Source organism: Mus musculus, chromosome 2, assembly GCF_000001635.26.
Source record: "Mus musculus strain C57BL/6J chromosome 2, GRCm38.p6 C57BL/6J".
In the NCBI taxonomy this organism is placed as follows: domain Eukaryota; kingdom Metazoa; phylum Chordata; class Mammalia; order Rodentia; family Muridae; genus Mus; species Mus musculus.
In genome coordinates this window covers 30804809-30829135 of record NC_000068.7, presented here as the reverse complement: position 1 = coordinate 30829135, position 24327 = coordinate 30804809, and the positions used below count along the sequence as shown (strand labels likewise).

The window sequence follows — 24327 nt, the reverse complement described above, 5'->3', positions numbered from 1 at the left end:
TGGGTTTGGTGTCCTGGGCTATCCTGGAACCAAGCCTAGCATCCCAACACTTGAGAAGTGGAGGCAGGAAGGCTCTTGGTTAAAACAAAGAAGAAATTTTGTTCCAAGCCAGTAACTCTATGGCAGATGGCAGGTGCCAAGCAGAGAGAACACAAGCCCCCATAAGGGATTGGAGCTACACCTATGATGGTGCAGCCTCAGGACCATTGACACCTCCCCATAACTGACCTTTTTAGAGTCATCAGGGCCTTGCCGCAGGACTCAAAGTTGCAGCCACTCAAATTTGCGTAGGGGGACGCTACCTGGTACAGTCCTTTCTGCTATGTCAAAGCTTCCTCCTGCTCAGGGTCTAGGCAAGTGATATTATGCCAATTTTCCAGATCAGGACATGAAGGTTCACAGAGTCCCTCCAGTGAAAAGTGGGAAAAGTGGGCAGCCTGTTTGGCTAGGCGTCAAGGGACAGAGAATAAGGAACTGCCCCCAGCGTCTGTGGGGAAGAGTTGGGGTGCAAGATCCTCATTACGCCACTTGGTCTACACAGTGGAGAAACTGAGGTGGTTGCAGCCTTTCCTTAGAGAGTGGCCAAAGTCAAGTAGGCTGCAGAAAGTAGTGTTCAGGCTCCGAATAGGGCCTGTGTCACCTCGGATTGGAGCCAGTCAGTAGCGGGGCCGCATGCCCCGTCGGAGCTCAGACGCCCTTCAGCGGCCTCGCGGGGAATTTCAGTGCGGGGCGGAGCCGGACAGTGATGATCGCCGCGAGGTCCTCCCCGGCGGCAGGGGGCAGTGTGACTCACATGCTCCCTCAAAGGCCCGCACGGACCGGAAGTAGGAGTGGTAGGATAACTTCCGGTGCGGAACTGGGGCCTGGGAGGATTGCTCACCGGCGCGGGGTCTGAACCGGTAGATCGGGAGGTGGTGGCCTGTGGGTGTCGGAACACGCGGCCGACGCCATGCCGTTCTTGCACGGCTTCCGCAGGATCATCTTTGAGTACCAGCCCCTAGTGGACGCCATCCTTGGCGCCCTGGGCATCCAGGATCTGGAGCGGCAGGAGCCCCTGGATGAGTAAGTCGCTGCGGTCCTCTGTGGTTGTCGCAGCGGGAGTGGGAGCTGCGTGGCCGCGAGCTCGAGCTCCAGCCTGAGGCGGGCTCGGAGTGTCTTGTAGGGCAGAAGACCCGGGCCTCTGCTGCCTGTGCATGGATGCTGGAGACGTCCTGGCTGGGGCCGACCGGACTTTCGGCAGACAGCAGGCCTCTCCGAGAGCCTCTGGGGAAGCAAGCCGGTGTGGTCCGTGTGCCCTGTGCAGACCTCCTTGGGTACTCGGAGCGCTACGCCTTCGGAGTGCTTGTGCTACAGAGACAAGCGAGCACCCAGACCGGCATCGCGGTCTGAGATGCAGAGTAGGGTGGGGCAGAGGAGCTAGCAGTCTCACCAAGGATGTCTTTTCTAAACCACATCAGCCCTTTCCTCTGCGGCCTACTCTGTAAATGCAGTGCCAGGCGTTTTTAAGAACTCGGAGGCGGGGCCGCAGGGCTGCACAACAAGGCGCTACTGCCCTCCTTTGGCGGAGCCCAGCATATTTAGGAGGGCTGCCCCAGATAAGCGTTTTGTGTCCGGGCGTTGGTCAGATCTTAGGGCCCACCTGTTGCAAGAGGTCTGGTGGGTGAGATTAGGGCGAAGAGCAAGTAAGGCGCGTCGTGGCCAGGTGACTCTGAAGGTGGTGTTTGGGCCGTTGTCAGAGCTGGGGTAACATATGGAACAGCGTCCAGGCCCAAGATGCACTTAGTAGGTAGTTTTGTCTAGGAAGGGTGAGAGCTTTAGGGCTACCCTCAAGGTGGTGTGAGAGAAGATGGGGCAGAGCCAGCACTTTGACAGCATGCTGAAGGATGGCTTTGAAATCACTTAATGCTTTTGACCAAGAAAGAGTTGTGCCCCACAGAGCATGCGCAGCTTGTGTGGATGCTTGTGAAAGGGCACACAGGCTAGGGCCACTGGCCCCCGTGAGTTCCCACTTTCTCTGTTCTGCCTCTTGGTGCACAGTTCTGCTTCCAGCGAGGAGAGCCGGATCCTGGTCCTCACGGAGCTGCTGGAGCAGAAGGCTCACTCTCCATTCTACCAGGAAGGCGTGAGCAATGCGTTGCTGAAGATGGCTGAGCTGGGCCTGACCCGGGCAGCTGCTGTCCTTCTGCAGAGTGGGGCCAACCTCAATTTCGAAGGTCAGCAGCATCCTGAGGATGGGGGTGGGGTGAGGAGGACTAGGCAGCCAGGCCCAGCCACTGCTTTTCCTCCGGTCTTTGGGGTGACTTCCCTTGTTCTTTTCCTGTGGGTGTCTTTCTGGGGGCTCTTAGCGCCTCTACTCCCACATCTTCCAGATCAATCCTTCTACCATGTAGAGAATACACTGGCAATGCCCAGAGCTAAGGGCAGGTGATTTCTCTGCTCTGAGCTGTCCTGCAGGTTTTGCTCTGGCCCTAGAGGTGGGAAGATAAGCCACACTGGGCATCTGTTACAGCAGGCTGCATAGGTTCTTTACGCATCAGGAATGATGAAGGGCCAGCCACCTGTCCTGCCATTGGCTGTCACCCCTAGGAGGTAGGAGACAGGTAGGGCTGCCTATGAGCTTGTGGGGGTCAGTGCTGACCCCCACACAGGCCTTCATGCCTTTCATTGGAAAACAGGCTCAGAGACTACAGGGAACTTGGGAATCCTACAAGCTACAGATGTTGGGGAGGGGGGGTTATTCCAAAACCCATCCACATTATGGTCAAAGGGCCTGGCTGTGTGATACATGCAGAAGGCTGAGGCAGAAGGATCTCTAGCGACCTTGTGCTACCTAGCAAGGTCAGGGCTGCCAGAGCAAGGTAGTAGGGACCCTGGCTCAAGAAAACAAAGGCTGGCCTAGAGAGATGGCTCAGAGTGTTAAAAGCACTGACTGCTCTTCCATAGGTCCTGAGTTCAATTCCCAGCAACCACATGGTGGCTCACAACCATCTGTAATGGGATTTGGTGTCTTCTTCTGGACAGTTACAGTACACCCATATAAATAAAATAAATCTTTACAAAACAAAACAAAACAAAGGCTGGCTGTGCTAAGCTGGAGCATGAAGCCACACTGCATTCTCCTCAGGAACAGCCCTGAGGGGGAAATAAGCAGAAAGGAGCCGATACAGATGAGCTGTAGCCTACAGGAACACACCAGGACAATGCAGATAAGCTGTAGCCTATGGGAACACACCAGGACAAGGCAGATATGCTGTAGCCTATGGGAACACACAAGGACTTGATCTACACACCTGAGAAAGGGGTGCTGGGGCGAGGCTCTGAGGCTAGGTCCCGAACCTTCAAGAACAGACTAACCTGAACTTCTTTGCCTTCAGACCCTGTTACCTACTACACAGCCCTGCACATTGCTGTCCTGAGAAACCAGCCTGACATGGTTGAGCTGCTGGTGCGCCACGGGGCTGACATCAACAGGAGGGACCGGGTAAGGGCCAGCTCCAGGCTTGGGCATGTTTGGTAAGTTTACCAAGGAGCCTTGCAGGCTCCGGGCAACATAGCTGCTGTCCCCTTTGGCTCAGATCCATGAGAGCAGCCCCTTGGATCTGGCCAGCGAGGAACCCGAACGCCTGCCCTGCCTGCAGCGCCTCTTGGATCTTGGAGCAGATGTCAATGCAGCTGACAAGAATGGTAAGAGAGACGCTGAGAGGTTAAGAGCACTGCTGCGGGCTGGAGAGATGGCTCAACGGGTAAAAGCACTGACTGCTCTTCTGAAGGTCATGAGTTCAAATCCCAGCAACCATATGGTGGCTCACAACCACCCGTAACAAGATCTGATGCCCTCTTCTGGTGTGTCTTAAAAAATCTTAAAAAAAGAGCACTGCTGATCTTGCAGAGGATCCGGCTCAGTTCCCAGCACCCACAGGGCAGCTCACAACTGTCTGTAAATGTAGTGTCAGGGGATCTCGAGACCTCATAGCGCACACAAACATACATCATGCAGGCAAAGCACTCATACATAAAATAATAAAACTTAAGTGCTGGGGTGGAGGGCTGGCCATCCCTGGGGCTGGACACCTGTTAAGGGTTCAGAAAAGACAGGCCAAGTGCCTGGGTGCTGGCCCCAGTCGATGGCATGGCCACACCTGGCATACGGGCAGAGGGTGGCAATTTGCCTGAGTCCAGCACCCAGCGACTCTGGAGAGAGTGTGGTCACTGTCTGCACACTGCCCCAGGAAGCATCTTTAAGAGGTGAGTATACCCAGCGTCTGTGTGTGGATGCAGGCGGGTCTTAACCTTGCTTGGCCCTCTTATTCCTGTTTTTGTGTGGATGAAATCAAGCCAGCCGCTCTTCCCTCGGCCTGAGAATCCTGCTTCCACCCTCCTCTGGGCCTCACCTCCCTCCTCTTTGTAGGGAAGACAGCTTTACTTCACGCCCTGGCCAGCAGCGATGGTGTGCAGATCCACAACACAGAAAACATCCGGCTCCTCCTGGAGGGAGGTGAGGTTCCCTGTCTGTCCATAGCTGTGGCTGCTGCTCCTCACCCCCCCCCCCCAACACACACACACACACATCTACACCATTGTCTGGTAAGGGCTGCTGGTCACCTCTCATTTCTGTTCCCATGGCTCTTCAGGGGCAGACGTCAAGGCCACCACCAAGGATGGGGACACTGTATTCACCTGCATCATCTTCCTGCTCGGTGAGACTGTCTGTGGGGACAAGGAGGAGGCCCCGATGATCAACCGCTTCTGCTTCCAAGTCACGCAGCTCTTGCTGGCCCACGGTGCCGACCCCAGCGAGTGCCCGGCCCATGAGTCCCTCACGCACATCTGCCTCAAGAGCTTCAAGCTGCACTTCCCGCTCCTCTGCTTCCTGCTGGAGTCCGGAGCCGCCTACAACTGCTCCCTGCACGGTGCATCCTGTTGGTCTGGCTTCAACCTCGTTTTTGAGAGGCTCTGCTCGCACCCGGGCTGTGCCGAGGACGACAGCCACATTGAGCTTCTGCATAAGGCTGAGACCGTGCTGGACCTCATGGTGACCAGCTCCCAGAGGCTGCAGCTGCCTGAGAACCTCAACATCCACCCAGTGGGTAGCCTGGCAGGGAAGATCCAGGCCCTTCATGCCTCCCTGAGGCAGCTCGAGAGCTACCCGCCACCTCTCAAACACCTGTGCCGGGTGTCCATCCGGCTGTGCCTGCGACCGTGGCCTGTGGACACCAAGGTCAAAGCACTGCCCTTGCCCGACAGGCTCAAGTGGTACCTGCTCAGTGCACACAGTGATACCCAAGACACTTGCTGACAAGTCCCAGGGTGGAATGATCTGGGGTACCTGAAACCAGCCTGAGGATAGACCTGGCACCTATAATGGCCTTTGGGGGAGGGGTCCCTTTTATCTGGGAAAGGCCTGCCCTTTACTGCTATGAAACCACTAGGGTGGTGCCCTGGAGGCCAAAGGCATGGAAGGCTGCTCCAGGGAGATCCCCGCCCCCTCCCTCTCAGTGTTTCACAATGGGAGGGGCCAGTGCAGATGGGATACAGCTGCCCTCTGTATTAGGAGCTGACCAGGCTGTGCACAGGGAATGAGGCCCAGGCCCCTCAGAGCCCTGGCAGCTGTGGTTCGTCCCATGGCGGAGGCACATGCCTGGGGTTTCCCAGGACCAGTGCCAAAAATCCTGGGCCATTCAGTAAGGCCCTACCCATTCATTCTGCCGCCTCGGGTCTCATGATGCCTTTGAGGAGCTGGGGACAGAACTGAGGCGGCCACAGGCTGGTCTTCTGGGTTAGAGGCCTGCCCAGTCCTGTGGTGGTCAGGGCTCTGGCACTGTGGTTGGTGGTAGCTCTGCTCATGCCACACCCAGGTCTCGGGGCTGGTGCCTTCTGTTTAAAGGCATCACGAGCACAGCAGGATTTATGAGGGGCCCAGAAGACACTGCTGAGGCCTGAAGCTGGCTCCACTCTAGTGCCAAGCCCTCACGAGATCTTCGCAGTCAGCTTGGCTTTTGGGAATGAGCAGAGATGATTAAATATATTTATAAGATTAAACTCTGTGTCTTTGTATGACAATTTGGCACGCTCAAGCGATCTGACATACATCCACACACAGACTGCCTGGGGCATCTGAGAATAGGACTCACCCTTTTATTGGCTGTGTCAGAGAGGAGCTCCTAGGAGCTGCAGGCTGCTGTGACCCATCACCAAAGAGGATATGGGGCTGTGACCATTTCTGTAATTGGTACTGTCTGGCAGGTACCATGTGTGGCCTGGCTGTCCTGGAACACAGCAGTCCACACATTGAGGTCCCTAGGCAACCAAGTGAAGTCTTTCCCCTCAGGCAGCTAGACCAGCGGTGACCAACTCTGCTTTCCATAGCCCTGTGGGAAGTTGCCAGGGTGCTTTAGAGTGACAGGGCTGCAGTGCCCCAATCCAGGGCACACCTCCCCTAGGGCTTGACCCTTCCCACTGGAGTCAATGGTGTGTCTCTTGGCCTGCCAGCTGCTGGCCCCCAGCTCTGGCCCTGGCTTCATCTCAGGGCAAAGCTGTAGACATGGTAGATCTCATCTGGCAGGTTCTCCTGGCGCTCCTCGGCCAGGAGGCTGAGGCCTGCAGTGCGGATGATCCGGCGGACCACCTCAAGGTCCCGGCACACACTGCTGTCCACATCGTCCAGGATCACACCCTCCTGGGCCATGTTGTCCTTGATGACGATGATGCCATTGGGGCGCAGGCCCCGCTTGCAGCGGCGCAGAAACTCAGCCAGGTGCTGATCCGTCAGGTGGCCTGGGGAGAAGCGAGGCGTGAGCGTGCCGTATGTGTGCCCTCAGCACAGGCCAGCAAGCGTCTCTCTCGATCTTAAGACCATCTCATGCCAAAGGAGGCCAGAGTTCTGACGTTATCCACACAAAAGCAGAGTCAGAAGCTGGGATTTAAGCTGACTGGGTGCCCTCCAGCCCTGCTCAACACCTACCCATCATACCACACACCCTTCCCAGGCCTGGATCGGAAGGTGGAGCTGAAAGCCCCTAAACAAAAGGGCCAAGCCCACAGTGTTCACAGCAGCGCTATCTATGTACTGTACTGTACAACCCCCCCACCACCCCCCCACCCCCCCCACCCCCCACCCCCCCCCCCCGTGAGAAGGCAAGTGTTACAAGGTCAGCAGCCCTATGCTTAGCATTCCAGATGAGCTGTTAGGTCACACAGGCATGGCTCCTGTACTGGCTGGTTTTGTATGTCAACTTGACACAAGCTGGATTTATCACAGAGAAAGGAGCCTCAGTTGAGGAAATGCCTCCATGAGATCCAGCTGTAAGGCATTTTCTCAATTAGTGATTAATGAGAGACAGCCCAGCTCACTGTGGGTGGCGCCATCCCTGGGCTGGTGGTCCTGGGTTCTATAAGCAAGCAAGCAGGCTGAGCAAGCCAGGGGAAACAAGCCGGTAAGTAACACTCCTCCATGGCCTCTGCATCAGCTCCTGCCTCCAAGTTCCTGCCCTGCTTGAGTTATTGTCCTGACTTCCTCTGGTGATGAACAGCAACGTGGAAGTGTAAGCTGAATACATCCTTCTCTCCCCAGTTTGCTTCTTGGTCGTGATGCAGGAATAGAAACCCTAAGACACTCCACAACCCCCACTGCAAACAGCACAAGTGCAGTTACATCCCTGGCCTGGCTGGGCTGTGCACCACGACACTCCACCACTTGGCAGGAGTTTAGGTTTGAGGCCGATCTAAGCTATAAGGAGCTATAAGGAGATTGAAATAGACAGATAGTTAGGGCTGGAGAGATGGTTTGGATCAGAAGCACAACTCCTCTTCCAGTGGACCAGGGTTTAGTTCCCAGCATCCACAGGTGATTCACAGCGGTCTGGAACTCCAGATCCAGGGGATGGTGCCCTCTTCTGGCCACTATGAGTACTGCACACACATGACAAAGATTTGCAAGTACTCATATAAAAATTTTAATTTTTTTAATTCTAATTTTATTTTTAATTAATCTACTCTTACTTTTCATGTGTATGTGTATTTGGCCTGCATGTAGATATCTGTACCATGTGTGTGCCTGGTGTTCACTCAAGCCAGAAGAGGGCACTGGATCCCCTAACACTGCAATTGACAATGGCCATGAGTCACCATCTGGGTGCTATGAATGGAAGCAAGGTCCTTTGCAAGAACCCCCAGTGCTCTTAAATGCTGAGCCATTTCTCTAGCCCCTGAAATAAAAATGTAAAAAAGCTCATGGTCTCATCTCCAAATCAGAGCCACTGCGCACTTAAGATGGCCTCACTAGATAGCTGCTATTTAGTTGGCTTCAGACACCTCTCCTCATGGTCCTGGGAAGTCGGAGGGAGCTGCATCTCGGCTGGCCAGCTCAACAGGGCTGGTGGAGCACCTGAGTGGCAGAGAGCACGGTGCGTATGGGGAAGAGCAATGGGACCCTTACCTATCACCCACTGGATCCAGATCACGTCATAGGAGCCAGGCTCAGGGCTGAAGTCCTGCAGCCCACAGCAGAAGTAGTTCCTCACCCTCTTGCCCTCTTCCCCCAGGTAGGTCTTGGCTTTGGCCAGAAAGTCTTCCGTCACGTCGACCATGTCGACCACCCTGAAGAGTGGCAGGAGCAGGCGCTTGGTGATCCTTCCAATACCAGCGCCACAGTCCAAGGCACAGGAAGTCCCTGTCTTGTTTGGGCCTTCCTAAAACACAGGGGCAACGTATGACTCACAAGGCACCACAAGCACACGCCCCTTCCCATGAGTCCCAGAAAGCTAAGTCAGGCTCCTTCCTGCACTGGCCTGTCACTGGAGGGCAAGCAGACTCTTTCTAAGGTCACTTTCAAGGTGACAGCTAGAAAAAACAGATGGACAATCTCCTTTCCCTCCAGAGTCCCCAGGAGCCCACAGGGTGACAGTGCTAGGGATGGCAGTGGGGGTACAGAGAGAGGGTAAGGGCCTCCTGTGGGGCTCACCCCTGGGCTTCGTGGAGCTAAGAAGGAAGGACACAGACAGAGAGCTGCATGAAAAGGAGTCACAGGAAGACAGTCACCACCCACGGCCCCTAGCACTCCTAGGCCAGTCAGGGACTGTCCCCAGGCTGCTAAGTCCCTAGTGCCTGGCCAACTTCTGACTTGTGGCTCTGAGACAAAACTCACAGTCACAAGTCCCACCCAATCACCGCTTAGCTCTTCAGGGCCTTGGGTGGCAGTCACCAAGATGAGCGGAGAACCTGCAGTGTGGTATGTGGACGTGGCTCCCCACACTGCCCCACCAGAGAGCCACAGCCTCTCCTGGAGAGGACAGCAAACCTGCCTACCCTTAAAAACCTCTGCAGAAACTTCCGGGAGCTGTTGAGGTCGATGTTGGAGATGTGGCCATACCCCCCGAGCATGCCGTCCACCGTGGGTGGGATCTGCTTCCAGTAGGTCTTGGCCTTCGAATAAAACTGTTTCTCATCCTCAATCACCTCGCTCGTCATGACGTCACCAGCCGTGAAGTCGCCAGCCACCGCGCTGCTCCCCTGAACACGGAAGAGGCAGGGTGAGCAGGGCACTGAAAGGCAGGAAGCCTCTAGCGTACAGGCAGTGTCGCTGAGCACCCAAGTCACAACTCAGCATTAAGAGTCAGCATGAGAATCTGGGAGCAAAACAGCAAAGCCAGAGGGGAACAATAAAAGGCACACACCAGAAAGGGGCCCCACGGGCTGCTGGTACAGTCATCCTGCACCCCAAGAGGTCCTTGGTTCTAAATACCATACTGCTTTACCACGATGCCCTGCCAGCAGCACTGGCCCAGGCAAGGCAGCGGCATGCTTCTGACAACAGATACCTTCCACTGCAAAGTTTCTGGCCCATAGAGCAATGTGAAGACCTGCCAGCCCCCGAGACCATCACCCCTGCAAGCAGATCGGCAGGTACTGCGGCTTGGGAACCAGAGTAGACAGAGAGCCTCAGCCTGAACATCACCGTGTACTTGCCTGGGGACGGAGGATGACCTGGAACCAGAAGGCTGTCAGGTGACTCTTCAGTCACCATAGCAACTATGTCACAACCACTACCAGCTAGGACAACATTCAGACCTCTTCCACACAGGAGCTCAATGCTAGCCCGCTTACACTGGGGCCCAGCAACCAGCCTCCCCTGCTGCCCCTAAGTCCTAAGAAAATGTTCCGACTGATGTCAAAGCCATCTTCTTCACCACGAGGACAACTCAGATTTCTCCCCAGGACCCACCAGCACATGGGCAATCCAGAACATGTGGTCCTTACCAGCTGAGGAGAATGGGAGAGAACCAGAGAAGGGAGCAGGCTCTGCCTGTCTGCCGGCCCCAGGATGCCAGCTCCTCTGAGCAGGGCTAGGATCTGGCACAGCCTTTGTGGTGCTGGAGTTTAAGGGCCCTTGCTGGTTGGTGGTAGTGACTGAGTGAGCATGCACAGGGACAGCCATTTCTCACTCTTGGAGACTCCCAGACCCCTCAAACCAGATGACACTGTTACCAACATCATCTGTTGATCTGCCAAAGTCTCTTGAGAAATCTAATTTACAAGAATCCCACTTGCTTCTAGGAAGCAGCTGGGGTAGGTGTGGGGGTAGATCACATCCAAGCCTGGAAATACAAGTTCTGGGTTGATTTGCTCTTACAGCCATCTCATGAAGACACATACTTCCTGAGGCCCTGCCAAACATAGCCCCCTAGTGTCTGCTCCATGGCCCCAAGGCTCCTGAGGATTCCAGACATCAAGAGTGACATCCTTCCCCGGTGGAGGTGCACATCTTTATTTCCAGCACTCGGGAGGCAGAAGCAGGTGGATCTCTGAGTCTCAGGGCAGCCTGATCTACATAAGGAATTTCAGGCTAGCCAGGGTTACACAGAGAAACCCTGTCTGGAAAAACAAAATAAAGCCAAAACAAGCCTTCCCCTGCTCCATGAAACTGCACGGCCATGGATAGGAAGGGTCAGGGCAGCGTGGCTGTGTATTTATTCGAGGCTAGTTCATGGGCAGAGAGGCCTCATGCTCACCTGTACATCCTTGGAGTCATCTAATTACACCACGCTCCACTGGGCAGCTGCCTTGCTAAGTCTCTGTTCCCAGGAGAAGGAAATGTATAACTGTCACCAGCAGGCCTTTACAGCACCTGAGACATCATCTAAAGGAGCCTGAAAGCAACTGCAGGCTAAATGAACAAAACCTGCGTTGTGTTACAGCCCTACTCGGGCAGAGCCGGCTATGAATCTTGTGATCAGCAGCTGGCCCTGTGTAAAGAGCAGAGTTGCTCCCGGAAGGAAGGAGAAGGGGGGAAGGGAAGAGAGGGAGACTGACCAAAACCATGTCCGGTGCTGGGTGTGGGGGCACACCTTTAATCCCAGCACTCCAAAGGCTGAGACAGATGAATCCCTGGGTTCAAGGCCAGCCTGATCTGCACAGAGAAACCCTATCTTGAAAAACAGACACAGTCAGGTGTGACGGTGGAGGCTCTCAGTAGCAGAAGGATCTCTGTTCCAGGCTGGTCTGGTTTACACAGGGAGTCTCAGACCAACCACAGCTACGTAGTAAGACCCCTTTATCGAACCAAAACAAATGGCTCTGATAGTATTAAGTCCGAAAGCACCACACAGAGACCACCACTCCCATATGCAATTGGCTAGAGTTTTTATTTCGCAAAAGTAGAAAGCCTGCATGCAGGGTTAGCCACTCACAAATATGGCGACAACTCCAGAGAAAGGCACACAGGACTCTTTATAGGGAACTAGGGGAATTTTAGCTAGATTTAAGTCTGTAGGGTTGTTTAAGGCCTGAAGCATTGATGTGCCTTGACTAGGGCTGTGGTACTGAAAGATGAAATTTCAAGACCTGTAAGTCATATAAAGTACTCAGAAATTGCTGGTTGTTTGTGAGCCTAGAGGCTGCCTGGGGCTGAGAAAAAAGAAAAACAAACCCGGGCATGCCCCGTAGTTAAAATATTCCTGGGAACAGCTTAACCTTAAAGATAAAGAGGAATGTGAGGACATAACAGGGCTATCTGAACTGAGTCAACAACTCACAGAACTCTGACACCCTGAACGTACATGTAATTTTTCTGCTGATGTTTGAATAAGCCAATAGTGTATCATTGTGCTGAATTCCACACCCCCAAGCCCCTTACCCCATAAAAACCCCTAGCTTTCGAGCCTCATGGCCGGCATCTCCTGTGTGGGATGCATATCGCTCCGGAGCTCCGTTGTCATTAAACTACCTCGTGTAATTACATCAAGATGACCATCATTTGTGATTTTTTGGGTGCACGCTGAATTGAGTGGGGGTTTCCCCACTAGGTTCTATCAGTACCAGTGCCGATTCCCACAGCTGTGCTAGACCCCACTAGCACTGGAAGTAAGTCAAATTGCTGAGGCCCCAAATCTTGTCTTTTCCTGTGATGATCCAGAGCCATCTCCATATAGGTACTATAAGGAAGATAACAGACTTAAGGGAACAGAGTAGCCAAACACACAAGCTGGGGTTTTGGGAGTACCTGTGGATGGAACCAAGGGGTCAAACCTGAGGGGCATGTAGATCAAGTTACACTATGGTGCATGACAAAGGAGCTGCTGGCTTCCATGGTAAGGGTGACTGCAAACATGTTTAGGGCGAGGGAAGAGCAGGGATCTGGAACTGAGGCTGATGTGGCTTTTAGGATGGGTGTTGGTGTTGCCAGTGCCACTGGTCCTATCACTATAGAGAGGTTCCAGATGGACTGGAAGAGTGGAGTCCCCTATTGTGTCCATGATACACCATTAAGCCCCGCGCCTTCCCAGCCTCCCATCCTCTGCTCTTCTGTCCCTTCTCCGTTATTGAGATGGAGATGGGGTTCCTCCATCGAGCCCACCAGTCCGCTGGGTGTCAGGTTCGCTGTCCTGACTATCTGGATAAGATCCCAGTTATCAGGCACCCGTGGGGCATTGGCCTCACAGCCCCATTTACCACAAAAGAAGCTTTCAGTGCCACCAAAAAGTCCCACAGTCACTTGTCCCTGGGCACACAGGTTGTAAGTCGCTGTTCCTGGCCATCCTTCCTGCAAGTTGGCCTAAAGCTTTGCAGTTTCTGATATGACGAACAGGGTTTGCCTCTTGAACCTGGATCCTTCCATATGTATCCGGCAGGGCACAAAGTTCTAGGTTAAAAATGCAAAAGGTAGTATTTCTGGGACCAGTGTCAAAGCCTGTACCTCTCTCCCTAAGTCTCATGGTGTTCTCTCAGGGTCTTGAAGTATCGATTTGATGGTGGCAGTTGATGAGGGTTTGTGTCCGCTGAAATCTGCAGACTTCATACAAGCAGACCAAGTATGAGAAGCAAGTAGATGGAGCCCTCTGGAGACCTGTCGGGACCTGCCACTGTTTAGGGAGAAGCAGGGTGCGTGGGAGGCAAGAGTTTGTGAACTCTTAGCTTAAGTGGGTCTCATGGGTAGGTGGCAGCTCACCACAGTCCAGTGCTGGCCTCAGGCATGTAGTGCTCTGAGTCTGCATGTGGGTCAACAGATTTTAACCTGGGAATGATGTATCCAAGCTCAGACCTCGTCGACTTTGACTGTTTTGGGGTGGTCAGGATTAAAGTGTATGGTCCCTTCCAGGTGGGCTCCAATGTCTCCTTTTGGTGTCTTTTGATGATTACCGTACCTGGAATAAGGCTTGGAGGGAGGAAACTCATGATCAACTTCAGCTAGGACTGCTGCCTTTCATCAGGTGGCAGAGGTGGGGGCCTGGCGCACATAACTTCAAAAGGAGTTAGTCCTCAAGTACAGGGGGAATTCTAAATCCTAAAGAGAGCGAAGGGAAGGAGAGACACCTAGTCACTGCCAGTCGAGGGTTGATTCAGTTAAGGTCTCCTTTAAGGTCTGATTCATTCTCTTTACTTGACCTTTGGGGATGGAGTTTGCAATTTGTCCCCACAGCCTTGACTCACGTCTGGGTTACCCGAGATGAAGCACCCAGGTCTATTGTCTGACCACAGGAATACAAGGAGGCCATACCTTGGGATGATGTCTAACAACTTCTTGGTGGGCGTGCCTCTGTCCTTCCTGAAAACGCTCTACCAACACTAGCAAGATCTGTACCCGTACAACCCGGGCTTGACTTCCCAGTTTACTCCAGGTCGAGCTCCTCTTTCCCTGGACCCCAATCTCTCCATGCTTAGAGTTGACTATACAGCAGGTGGGGCACCAGGCCATGGCCTCCTTTCCTTCTGAGGTGAGAAGCCCTCTTTTCCTTGTAGATGGCCCCATGAACATGCATGGTAGAAAAGGCACACAGGCTGTCTGTGTAGGTATGGAGTCTTTTTCTTTGGCCTAGATATAGGCCCTTAGTCAAAGCTATTAATTCAGTTTTTTGGCTGATATTCCTGAGGCAGGGATTTTGCACATACAATTGCATCCCCAATGGTCACCGCATTCCCCGCATATCAGGTGCCATCTCAGACAAAGCTGCTGCCATCTGTATACCATGTTAATTCTGCTTCCTTATGGGGAACGTCCTTAAAGTCCGGTCTTGTCCCTTGTAGGTGGCTCAGAATCTGTGCAGTCAGTCATGTAAGGGACCGTCCAGGCCAGGGAGCAGGGTGGCCGGGTTTAGGGTGCTGCTGGTGATGAACTTGATTTGGGGTGTGGGGGGGTCAGGAGCAGAGCCTGGTAATGGGCTAACCTGGCATTGGTTAGCCACCTGTCAGGAAGATGCTTGACCCCTTCAGTGGCCAGTCAGTCACCTTGAGGGTCTGGCCTGGAGTTAGCTTGTCTGAGTCTTTGACCAGCAAGGCTGTGGCCACTATTATCTGGAGGCACGGGGGCTATCCAGTTGCCACTGGGTCCCATCATTGTGACAAATATGCCACTGGTCTTCTCCAGGGCCCGAGAGACTGGTTAAGGACCCTTTTGCTAATCCTTTCTCTTTTGCCCACACTGAAGGGGAACGGCTTGGAGACATCTAGCAAGGCCAGCCCAGGAGAGCCTCACAGGGGTCTTTGACTTGCCAAATGTCTCCTCCATTCACTCAGTCCACTCCAATGGAGCGTTTCCTCCACGAGTCACCTCAATCAGAGGACAGGCCAGTTCAGAAAACCCAGGGACCCCCGCCAACCCCAGGAACTCCCTTATGTCCCAGAAACTGGTGAGCCAGGGATCCTCAGTATAGTCTCTTTTCTTGCTCTCGACAGCCATCTCCCCCCCCCCCCTCAAGTATGTACTCTAGGTAGGTTACTAGAGTTGGCAGAGCTGAACTTTCTTGGCAGACACATGGTACTCCAGTCTTCACGATGTTTTGGAGAGTTCCTTAGTGGCGGCTTTACAGGCCTCCATGGTGTCAACAGCAATTATCAAATCATCTACATACTGCATCGGACTGGCATTTGGGTGGGCTTGCTGTACTCACCCAAATCCTCATGGAGAATCTCACGGAAGATGCTAGGGGAGTTTCTGAACCCTTGGGGAAGCTGTGTCCAAGGCAGCTGTCTGTTGTGTCCTTCATCTAGGTCTAGCCACTCAAAGGGAAAGAGGGACTAGCTGTTGGCATCCGTAAGACCCAGGATGGTATAGCATACCCATGGGGAAGGGTCCCGAGGAGGCTGTATGTGTTCAGAACAGTAAGATGGAGATCCTGAACCCACTTGTTTACCTCCTGGAGGTTCTGCATCGGCCTACAGTCAGTAGAGCTGGCCTTTTTAACCAGCAGCAGGGAGGTATTCCAGGCTGAGTGTCCGATGTGGGGGAGGGGGGTCCCCAGCGTGGCTTCCCGGGCAGTGGGTATCATCTGATTCGGGCTGGCACTGCATTGGCCTTCAGCTGTACCAGCACAGGGGCTCAGTGCTTGGCCTAGCCAAATGCCCGATTCTGCCCAGGCTTCTGAGATCTCTTGGATCCAACACTGTAGCAGGCTCTCCCACTTCCCTCCTTTGACCAGAGTTGGGGGTGTCTGTGAATAACTTGTGTTCATCTACCAATGCCATGGTGAGGATGTGTGAGGCTTTTCCTTCCCAATCAGTCACAGAGACCCAGTTTGGCCTGAAGTGGATATGGGCTCCCACTTTAGTCAGCACGTCTCTTCCCAGCAAGGGGTACGGGCATTCGGAGATGACCACAAGAGTGGGTTCATTCCCCAAATCACCAATCGGGGACAACAGTCCATTAGTACGGGCCAGTCCCCATTGCCTCCAGGCCTGTCTTTAAGATAATGGCCCCAGAGGTCGTTTTAGGAGGGAATATTGTGCCCATGTCCACCAGAAACTTCATAGGCTTCCCTTCCACTTTTAGGGTCACCCAAGGCTTGGAGAGGGGTGCGGAGCCCCACCTCCCCCAATCACCCATCTTATCCAGCTCCAGGTCCTTAGCCTCCATGTGGGACTCCGCTGGGGCATTCACTTTCCCCGTGTCCTACCTTCTCACAATGAGCCCACGGTCTCTCTGTAATCCTGACCGCATCCTCCTTCCTCTTTTATTTATATTTCCAAATGCCACCATCTTTACTTTTCTTTTTCTTTAGGCCCTGCCAATGCTGCCAAAAGGATCTTGGCCAACCCCTTTGTTTGTCCTTCGGAGTCTCTCTGATACACCTTGCCTTCTAAACCTTCTAGTCTCTGCAACTTGAGAATGCCTGGTGCTGCCTGGTTGACAAAGGCCACTTGCCACTGACTGGTTTTCCTTGGCTTGGGTTGAAGAGTGTATAAGTTCAGTAAGTTATTAGCAGCCATGGCAGGAAGGCCCCTGGTGACCCATCCTGTCCCTGCCGTACCTGGATCACTTTGGACAAACTTGTGGACCGCCTTATGGTGGCCCGGACACCTCCCCATTACAGTCTGGGGGTAAAGCTTTAATTTCTACCTACCTGCCCGCATGTGTGAGGTGATGTACTTGCCATTTCCCCTGCTGGCTCTTCTTACCAAAGCTTCTCCACTCCCCCCACCCCCATTTCCCCTCTTGCTGCCCCCTCCCTCAGATTTCCTGATGGAGGGTAACAGGGGAGTGGAGAGAGAGCTTCCTCTTCAAAACCTCCTGAGGGGTGCAGGATGGGATAGAGGGCGCTGATGGCCTAGGGACCTCTCTCCTTTCCTCCATTGTCATGGCCTTAGAGGGAGGGAGGGAGGGAGGGAGGGAGGGAGGGAGGGAGGGAGGATGGGTTGGTTTAACCAGGCAGAGAAGGCTCTTTCACTAGGGTCTCACAGGTGGTTAGCTAGGCCACCTGGTCCAGGTGGCCTGGTTTTTCACAGACAATGTCCTTCACTCTATAGTCATTGGTTCCTTCCTTAGGCTATCCCACACCGAAGGTGACCCAGTCATCTCTTCAGAAGACAGACATCTTTTTCTTTACATGAAGTCCTTATCTGGCTGCTAATTTACAGATCTCCTTGAAATGATCTAACGTAAGACTCAAGGGGGTGGAGCTGCTTTGGCCCATTTCTAGAATCAAGACAATTACAAATAGAGAGAGAGAGACACAAAAGATCAATTCACACAGAAATGTACTGGGACAGCACATGAAAATTCAGAATGAAGGCCTGTCCCAAGAGTGGGTTCCGACCTGCCCCGTTCTGTCAGAACCACCAGTGGGATCAAGTCCCTTTCAGGTGGGACCCTCAAGTCTACTTCAAGTGGGTCACAATGACGAGGGTTCCACTGGTGTCTGCCTGAACCACCTGTGGCCTCTAGTAATTGGCTTAAGCTACTGACAAACTCAGACTGTCTGGACATACAGGAACACAGACAACTGGGACACAGAGTACTCATGTACCAGCCAGTGGTCAAACATTCAATGTGACAAGGGTGTCAGGGGTGCTTCCTGGCCCACGCACCAAAAATGTTAAGTCTAAAAGTGCTGCTCGGAGACCACCACTCACATATGCGATTGGCAAGTGTTTTTATTTCAAGAAAGCAAGAAGTCTGCATGCAGAGATAGGCCATACCAGACAAAGGTGTGCAGGCCATTTTATAGGGAACTAGGGAATTTTGGCTAGGGTTAGGTAATCTAAAATTTCCCTGGTGGGTGCCAGGGGATGTTACATGGGTCAGTTTCTGATTTGCTTGTGTCCAGGTGGTCAGTGGACTATACTGAGTCTAACCACAGAATCAGAGATACCCACACCATCTAAGGCTGCCCAGCACAGCATCCTGAGATATGGTACTTCCCCATCCTTTTGGTTCTCTCCAGGCTGTTCTTTGCATGGGGTATTTTATGGTCTGTTCCTGGAGCTGGTGAATTATGGCCTAGTTCCTGGGACTGATGACTTAGGGGCGTGTATGGCTAGTTCCAAGAACAGAGCCTTCCCTTTTGAAGTCAGGCCTGGTCCTACAATGAGATCATCCTCTCAACAGTAGGGTAGGCCGGATCGGAGCCTGGCTCTGCTTACCAGCTGTGCAAGCTCAGATAGGGCCCTTAGCGGGTACAGTGTGTTCCATGCCTATATCGCTAGCACTCAGGAGGCTGAGGCAAGAGGATCAGGAGATCAAAACCAGCCTGATTCAAGAAACCAAACACAGTTCAGTTGGCAGTGTTTGCCTAAGATGCACAAAAGCCTGGGTTCAAGCCTCAGGACCCCCAAAACTGAACATGGTGCGCACGCCTGTAATCCCAGCACTTCAAAGGCTGAAGCAGGTAGGTCAGGAGTTCAAAATCATCCTTGGCTACAAAGTGACTTTGAGGCTAGCCTAGACTACATGAAATATTGTATCAAAAAATAAAAGAAGAAACAACTTGGGCTGCAGATCCAGGGCCCTCACCTCCACCTCTCAAAATAAATGACTAAATAACAAGCAAGATACTCTGCTATAAATTATTCTTAATATAAATATAAACGGCAAATTTAAATGGCCTGTATTTCTTTACCTTATGCTAGTCCCCAATAACTACACAAGAAAGCCAAGATTTATTTAAGTCCGCATCTCAATAACTGAACAATCAGATGGTCTCCCTTAGCCTTCTATGGTAATCTAGCCACCTCCCAGACACAGCCCGTGTGAGCTCTCTCCAGACCCTTTCTTCATAGCTCCAAATTCCCCATCCTCCCTGATGATCTCCGAATCTCCCTCTCCTATCTCCTTCCTCTGGTTGGCAGATGAACGGCCCTCTTCCCTATTCTGCCCAGGTATTGGTGAGATCAGCATTGACAAAACAGAGAATAAATGGTAAAAAAAAAAACTGTTTACATAGACTTAAGACCAGAGATTCTTATCCACATCTAAAAAAAGATAACTAAGGCAGAGAAATCAGCATTTGAATTACACAGCGTATAAACACAGTCTGCCTACCCATTGTGCCTGTCCTCCTCTTTTCACTCTGAGACCATGGCTGGTCTGAAACTCACCCTGAACTTCATAGAGAAGCTGTAGTTATTAAACAAGCCTGAGAAGCCCCAGGCTCCACTGTGGAAGGCACATACTCTCTTGAGCGTACAGTTCTCCACTGTCAGAGACGTTTGGTGAGATGGTTCAGCTGTTAGAGCGAGCACTGCCTGCTCTTCTCAGCATCTCACAGTGGAAAAGCTCCAAACCAGCAATCACTGCGGTTCCTGGTGATCTGATGCCTTCCCTTTGCCTTCCTGGGCCCTGCCCCCATAGACAGATAATCAAATATAAAAATAATTTAAAAAAAAAAAGCCTTAAACACGGAGGCTGGAGACAAGCTCCAGTCAAGAACACCAGCTGCTCTTCCAGAGGTCCTGAGTTCAATTCCCAGCAACCACATGGTAGCTCACAACCATCTGTAATGGGATCTGATGCCCTCTTCTGGAGTGTCTGAAGACATCAAAAGTATACTTGCATACATATAACAAATTTTTTTTTTTTTTTTTTTTGGTTTTTTGAGACAGAATTTCTCTGTGTAGCCCTGGCTGTCCTGGAACTCACTCTGTAGACCAGGCTGGCCTTGAACTCAGAAATCCGCCTGCCTCTGCCTCCCAAGTGCTGGGATTAAAGGTGTGCAGCACCACTGCCCGGCAATAAATAAATCTTTAAAAAAAATCTTAAAACACAATTTTTCTCTCTGTCTTTCTGTCTGGTTTTTGAAATAGGGTTTCTCTGTGTAGCCTTGACTGTCCTAGAACTCATTCTGTAGACCAGGTTGGCCTCAAACCCAGAGATCCACCTGCCTCTGCCTCCTGGATGCTGGGATTAGAGGCGTGTGCCACCTCTGCCTAGTTCAAACATAGTTAAAAAGATCAAGTAAGGAAAACGTGTTAAAACCTCCAAATCACACAGACCCTGGTAAAGCTGGAGCCCACCTATGAGATCATGTGGCCTTTGGTCAGTCCAGAAGATGCAAACACAAGCTCCGGGTACACCCAGAACCACACACCTGCAGACTCTGACCTTTTGATTATGTGGCTCTGGCCTTCAGGAAAGCATCCCCCCTCCCCCCAACACACACACAAGCACACACACAGGAAAGCCAGCTTAAGGAAACGATGTGCCTTAAAACAGCACTTGGGAAAGGACCAAAAGTTAGGAGAGGATTTAGGCTTCTCACTTAGACCCCAGTCACTGAGTGCCCCACCCCATACATCATTGTCATCAGTTACAGCACCTGTCCTAGGCCCTTATCAAAAGGATTAAAGACCAAAATGATCACACAGTTGGTGGAGCAGCAAAGCCTGGAGCATCTGGAAAAGATGGCAGGCAGCCTTGCAGAAGAGAGGCTGACCTTGGCCTCAAGGGCTCATGACAGTAACGATGTTGGCCAGAGCTGGAGGCAGTTAAACGTGATGGCAACCCGTGCAACCAAGCACTTAACTGCGAGGACTTGAGCCAAGCACGGCGCCGATTCCACACACCAACCTTGCAGTGGCTGCTTTCCTTATCTCAGAGGGGAAACTGAGGACTGGAAAGTGATGTACGGGCGCGAGTGAAGATACGTCTTGCCAGCCTCCACCAACGTGGCTTCCTCCAACCCAATCCGTGGTCACCAGAGTCCCTGCCCAGGTCTGATCGGTGAACCTCCATGGGACGTGCACGTGGGCCAGGGCCAGGCCCAGGTCACTTGACGACGGGGCCTCACCGCTTCAGGCAGTTGGGGTGAGCACCTCCCTCCTCCCTGGCCGCGTCCCTCGCGATACTTACCTGGGTCGGGGCTCCAGGGACCCGAGAGAAAAGGACGGGTTGAGAAGGAGGCTGGCAAAGACCGTAGCCCACAGCAGCCGCCACCACTCTACCGGACCAGACACCTCGCGGCCTCTGCCTTTGTCCGCACACGTCACTTCCCCGAGCCTGGAGGGGGCTGGACTCAAGATCGCTCCGCCCCGAGGCCAGTTCACTCCGCCCCAAGACTAGCTCATCCCTCTCCACAGACAGATAGCCCCTCCCCAGGGCCAGATCGCCGCGTCCCACAGGCAGCTCACGTCCAGATCGTCCCTCCCCCACAGCCAACTCCGCCCTCTCCAGGGCCTGCTCACACCTCTCCACGCCCCCACAGCCAACCCCGCTCCACGGCCTGCTCACTCGACACGCCCAGAACTTCTCTCCGCGCGACTAACTCGCCCCTCCCCACGCCCAGCTCGCCCAAACACAAGACCAGCTAGTTCCGCCCCACGGCCAATTCGCCCCTCCCCATCGCTACCTCGCTTGTCCCCGAGGCCAGTTCACCCCGCCCCCTGGCCAGATCGCCGCACTCCAAGGTTTGATCGCCCTATTCTTCGGCCAGATCGCCTTTTCCTTCGGGATCCTAACCCAGTTTTTTGCCTACGCGCAGGGACTTCATGATGAAGGATCCACAGCTGATATCTCACACACTTGAGGGTGTAGCTCTTTTAAGACAAGAGTCCAACTGAGTTCTGGCCGTAAACTTCAGGATCCTTCTGCATCATCGACGTGGTTGCTGGGGTTACAGGCACGCGCCTCCATGCGCCACAAGGCTGGATTCTTAAAAACCAACATCATGAGAGTTTTCCACCCTAAAAGGAGAATTAAGCCGGGCGTTGTTGGCGCACGCCTTTAATCTCAGCACTCGGGAGGCAGAGGCAGGCGGATTTCGAGGCCAACCTGGTCTACAAAGTGAGTTCCAGGACAGCCAGGGCTATACAGAGAAACCCTGTCGGGGGGGGGGGGGGAGGAGGATTAAAAGCCATTGTTGCTCAAATCCACCCATGCCCACTAGTATATTAAAATAATATATCAACCCAGGAAAGAGAACAGGAAAGAAAGGCTTTGACAGAGGTAAGGATTGCCAGGCCAAATAAAGCAGAAATCTAGAAGTTTGCCCTCCTGAGGACCGCCCTTCCCTATCCACTCAGACAATCTGCACCGGGTCTTGAAGGAAAGATGAGCTTGCTGCATGCAAACCCCCTCTAACCGCCTCGGAGTTCTAAGTTGCCTCTTCTAACTGGTGGATGTAATGATTCAGCTACAATACTCTGAGGGTTAAATTTGTGGGATTTGCGAGTTTAGGCTAGAGTCTAGTGGGGCTTGCAGGCAATGAAGGTTATCATAATAAGTATTTTTGCCTTAAGCTCACCTCTGTTGGCTGACACACCGGCTGTTAGACATACTTGTCATGCCTCCTGGGCTCTGCATTACAGTAGGTGCTTAAAGTTGTGTTTTGCTTTTACTTATTCTTTTTTTTTTTTTTTTCCTTTTCTGGATCAGTGCCTTGCTAGGTAACCCAGGATGGCCTGAAACTCACAGTGATCCTCCTGCCTTTGAAATGCTGGGATTGAAAGAATGCACTACCACACCTAATGTGTATTTACACATTAATACTGAAAGCAATAGAGGCTTAGGAGGCGGAAAAATCCTACCCCCAATTGAGTCCCCACCCCAAATCTGTGCACCTAATAGTTGATAGCTACTCTGGGTTATTCTAGGTATTACCTGGTTTCAATAGTTCAAAGAGCTATTCACCACCCCAAAGTGGTGAATACTTGTAATCCCAGCACCTGGGAAGTGGAGGCCGGAAGACAAGGAATTAAAGGTTATCTTTTGCCGCACAATGAACTTAACACCAGCCTACACTACCAGAGACCTAGTCTCAAAAACAAAAGCCAAGGAGCTGAAAAGATGACTTGTGACTCAGCAGTTAAGAGTGCTTGTTGGGGCTTTAGAGATGGCTCAGTGGTTGAGGGCACTGGCTGCTCTTCCAAAGAACCTATATTCAAATCCCAGCAACCACATGGCAGCTCACAACTGTCTGTAACTCAAAGATCTCACACCCTCACACAGACATATGTGCAGGCAAAATGCCAAAGCACATGAACATAAAAACAAAAATAAATTATCTTAAGAAAGGAAGGAAGGAAAGAAGGAAGAGTGCTTCCTGCTTTTACAGAGAACTAGAATTCTGTTCCCAGGCAATCTGACCCCTTCTGGACTCAAAAGACACCTGCACGTATGTATGCATGCACACATGCTTATGCACACAGAGATAAGTAAAAAGTAAAATTTCCTTTAAAATGCAAGTTTGGTCTGGTGTGGTGACTCACACCTTTAATCCCAGCACTCAGGGGGCAGGGGCAGGAGGATCTCTGTGAGCTCAAGCCCTGCCTAATCTATAGAATGAGTTCCAGGACAGCCAAAGCTACACAGTGAGACATGGTCTCAAAAAAGCCAAAATTATTAATAATAAGAAGGAGAAGGAAGAGGAGGAGGAGGCTTGAGGAAACTGTTCACAAAAGCTGGCTCAGCCCTTAAGAGTACAAACTGCTCTTCCAGAAGATCTGAGCTCAGTCCCTAGCGCACATGTTGGGTGTCTTTACAACCCCTGTAACTCCAGCTCCAGCGGATCCTGCTAAGGCCTGGGTAACTGCTGCCCGTCTAGCCAGATATTTTATGCTGTTATTACTGCTATAAAGAAAACTTCTCATGTGTTGTTTCTAGGAATCTTTCTCATTCCCAAGTTGATTGCATATTCTGGTATGTCCTGAGCTTTGGTACTATTAAAAACCAGTCAGTTTGAACAGCTTTGTACAGCTAGCCACAATAAGCTTGGACCTAAATCAACCACCCAGCAGCACTTCCTGCATCTATGTATAAACGTTTATGGGTTTTGCTTTTATAAGCTGCCCCTGGGATGGACCCCGACATAAGAGAGACGCCTGCACCAATATAAGAAGCTACTTGGAATAAGACTTCCATTTTGAGTAGGGGTGAGTAAAGTTCCTGAGACCTCCCTGGGAACTGACATCTTACTTGGCAGAAAGAGTCCTGTACATGGGTAAATGATATCCTGGTTGGCAAGTTAAGACATGAATGTCAGGCAAGGTAAGTCACCAGCACAGTTAAACACCCCGACAAATGAGGACAGGATAAATGTACAGCAAAGACGTGCTCCTAAGGAAGTTCCCTATTCCTAAATCCTGACTGATGAAATAACTTGGCACAAACATTCATGGATTTCATGCTTA

The 24327-nt window shown here is 52.2% G+C and overlaps 2 protein-coding genes across 11 annotated transcripts; one reads left to right on the top strand and one right to left on the bottom strand.

Moving 5' to 3' along the window:
* The first annotated feature begins 835 nt into the window (after window positions 1-835).
* Window positions 836-6039, top strand: Asb6 (ankyrin repeat and SOCS box-containing 6). Its single transcript, NM_133346.2, has 6 exons — window positions 836-1062; window positions 2038-2213; window positions 3375-3481; window positions 3576-3684; window positions 4409-4495; window positions 4632-6039. Exons 1-6 carry the CDS (start codon window positions 950-952, stop codon window positions 5294-5296), a joined length of 1257 nt encoding a protein of 418 aa, NP_579924.1. The 5' UTR covers window positions 836-949; the 3' UTR covers window positions 5297-6039.
* A 63-nt stretch (window positions 6040-6102) lies between these two features.
* On the bottom strand, window positions 6103-21191 carry Ntmt1 (N-terminal Xaa-Pro-Lys N-methyltransferase 1). 10 transcript variants are annotated; one of them, NM_001356436.1, is made up of 5 exons: window positions 20771-21168; window positions 15381-15482; window positions 9368-9507; window positions 8435-8687; window positions 6103-6774 (listed from the first exon to the last, which is right to left on the bottom strand). In NM_001356436.1, the coding sequence occupies exons 4-5, from the start codon at window positions 8583-8585 to the stop codon at window positions 6518-6520; spliced, it is 408 nt and encodes a 135-aa protein (NP_001343365.1). In that variant the 5' UTR covers window positions 8586-8687; window positions 9368-9507; window positions 15381-15482; window positions 20771-21168; the 3' UTR covers window positions 6103-6517. The 10 variants fall into 10 exon arrangements, 8 of the variants coding, with proteins under 8 accessions (NP_001343365.1, NP_733480.1, NP_001343364.1 ...); XM_030251953.1 differs by lacking the exon at window positions 15381-15482 and adding an exon at window positions 13638-13777 and having other exon boundaries at window positions 6111-6774; window positions 9304-9507; window positions 21053-21191; NM_170592.3 differs by lacking the exon at window positions 15381-15482 and having other exon boundaries at window positions 9304-9507; window positions 21053-21168.
* Between the last annotated feature and the right edge of the window lie 3136 nt (window positions 21192-24327).

Bases quoted from the DNA above. Each gene is read 5' to 3' on its own strand.
- Asb6 (NM_133346.2), top strand. From the start codon at position 950: ATGCCGTTCTTGCACGGCTTCCGCAGGATCATCTTTGAGTACCAGCCC. The intron at 1,063-2,037 runs GTAAGTCGCTGC...CTTGGTGCACAG, and splicing joins CGGCAGGAGCCCCTGGATGA to TTCTGCTTCCAGCGAGGAGA. The intron at 2,214-3,374 runs GTCAGCAGCATC...CTTTGCCTTCAG, and splicing joins GGCCAACCTCAATTTCGAAG to ACCCTGTTACCTACTACACA.
- Ntmt1 (XM_030251953.1), bottom strand. From the start codon at position 9,465: ATGACGAGCGAGGTGATTGAGGATGAGAAACAGTTTTATTCGAAGGCC. The intron at 8,688-9,303 runs GTAGGCAGGTTT...CCTGTGTTTTAG, and splicing joins TTCTGCAGAGGTTTTTAAGG to GAAGGCCCAAACAAGACAGG. The intron at 6,775-8,434 runs GTAAGGGTCCCA...GCTTCTCCCCAG, and splicing joins CTGGATCCAGTGGGTGATAG to GCCACCTGACGGATCAGCAC.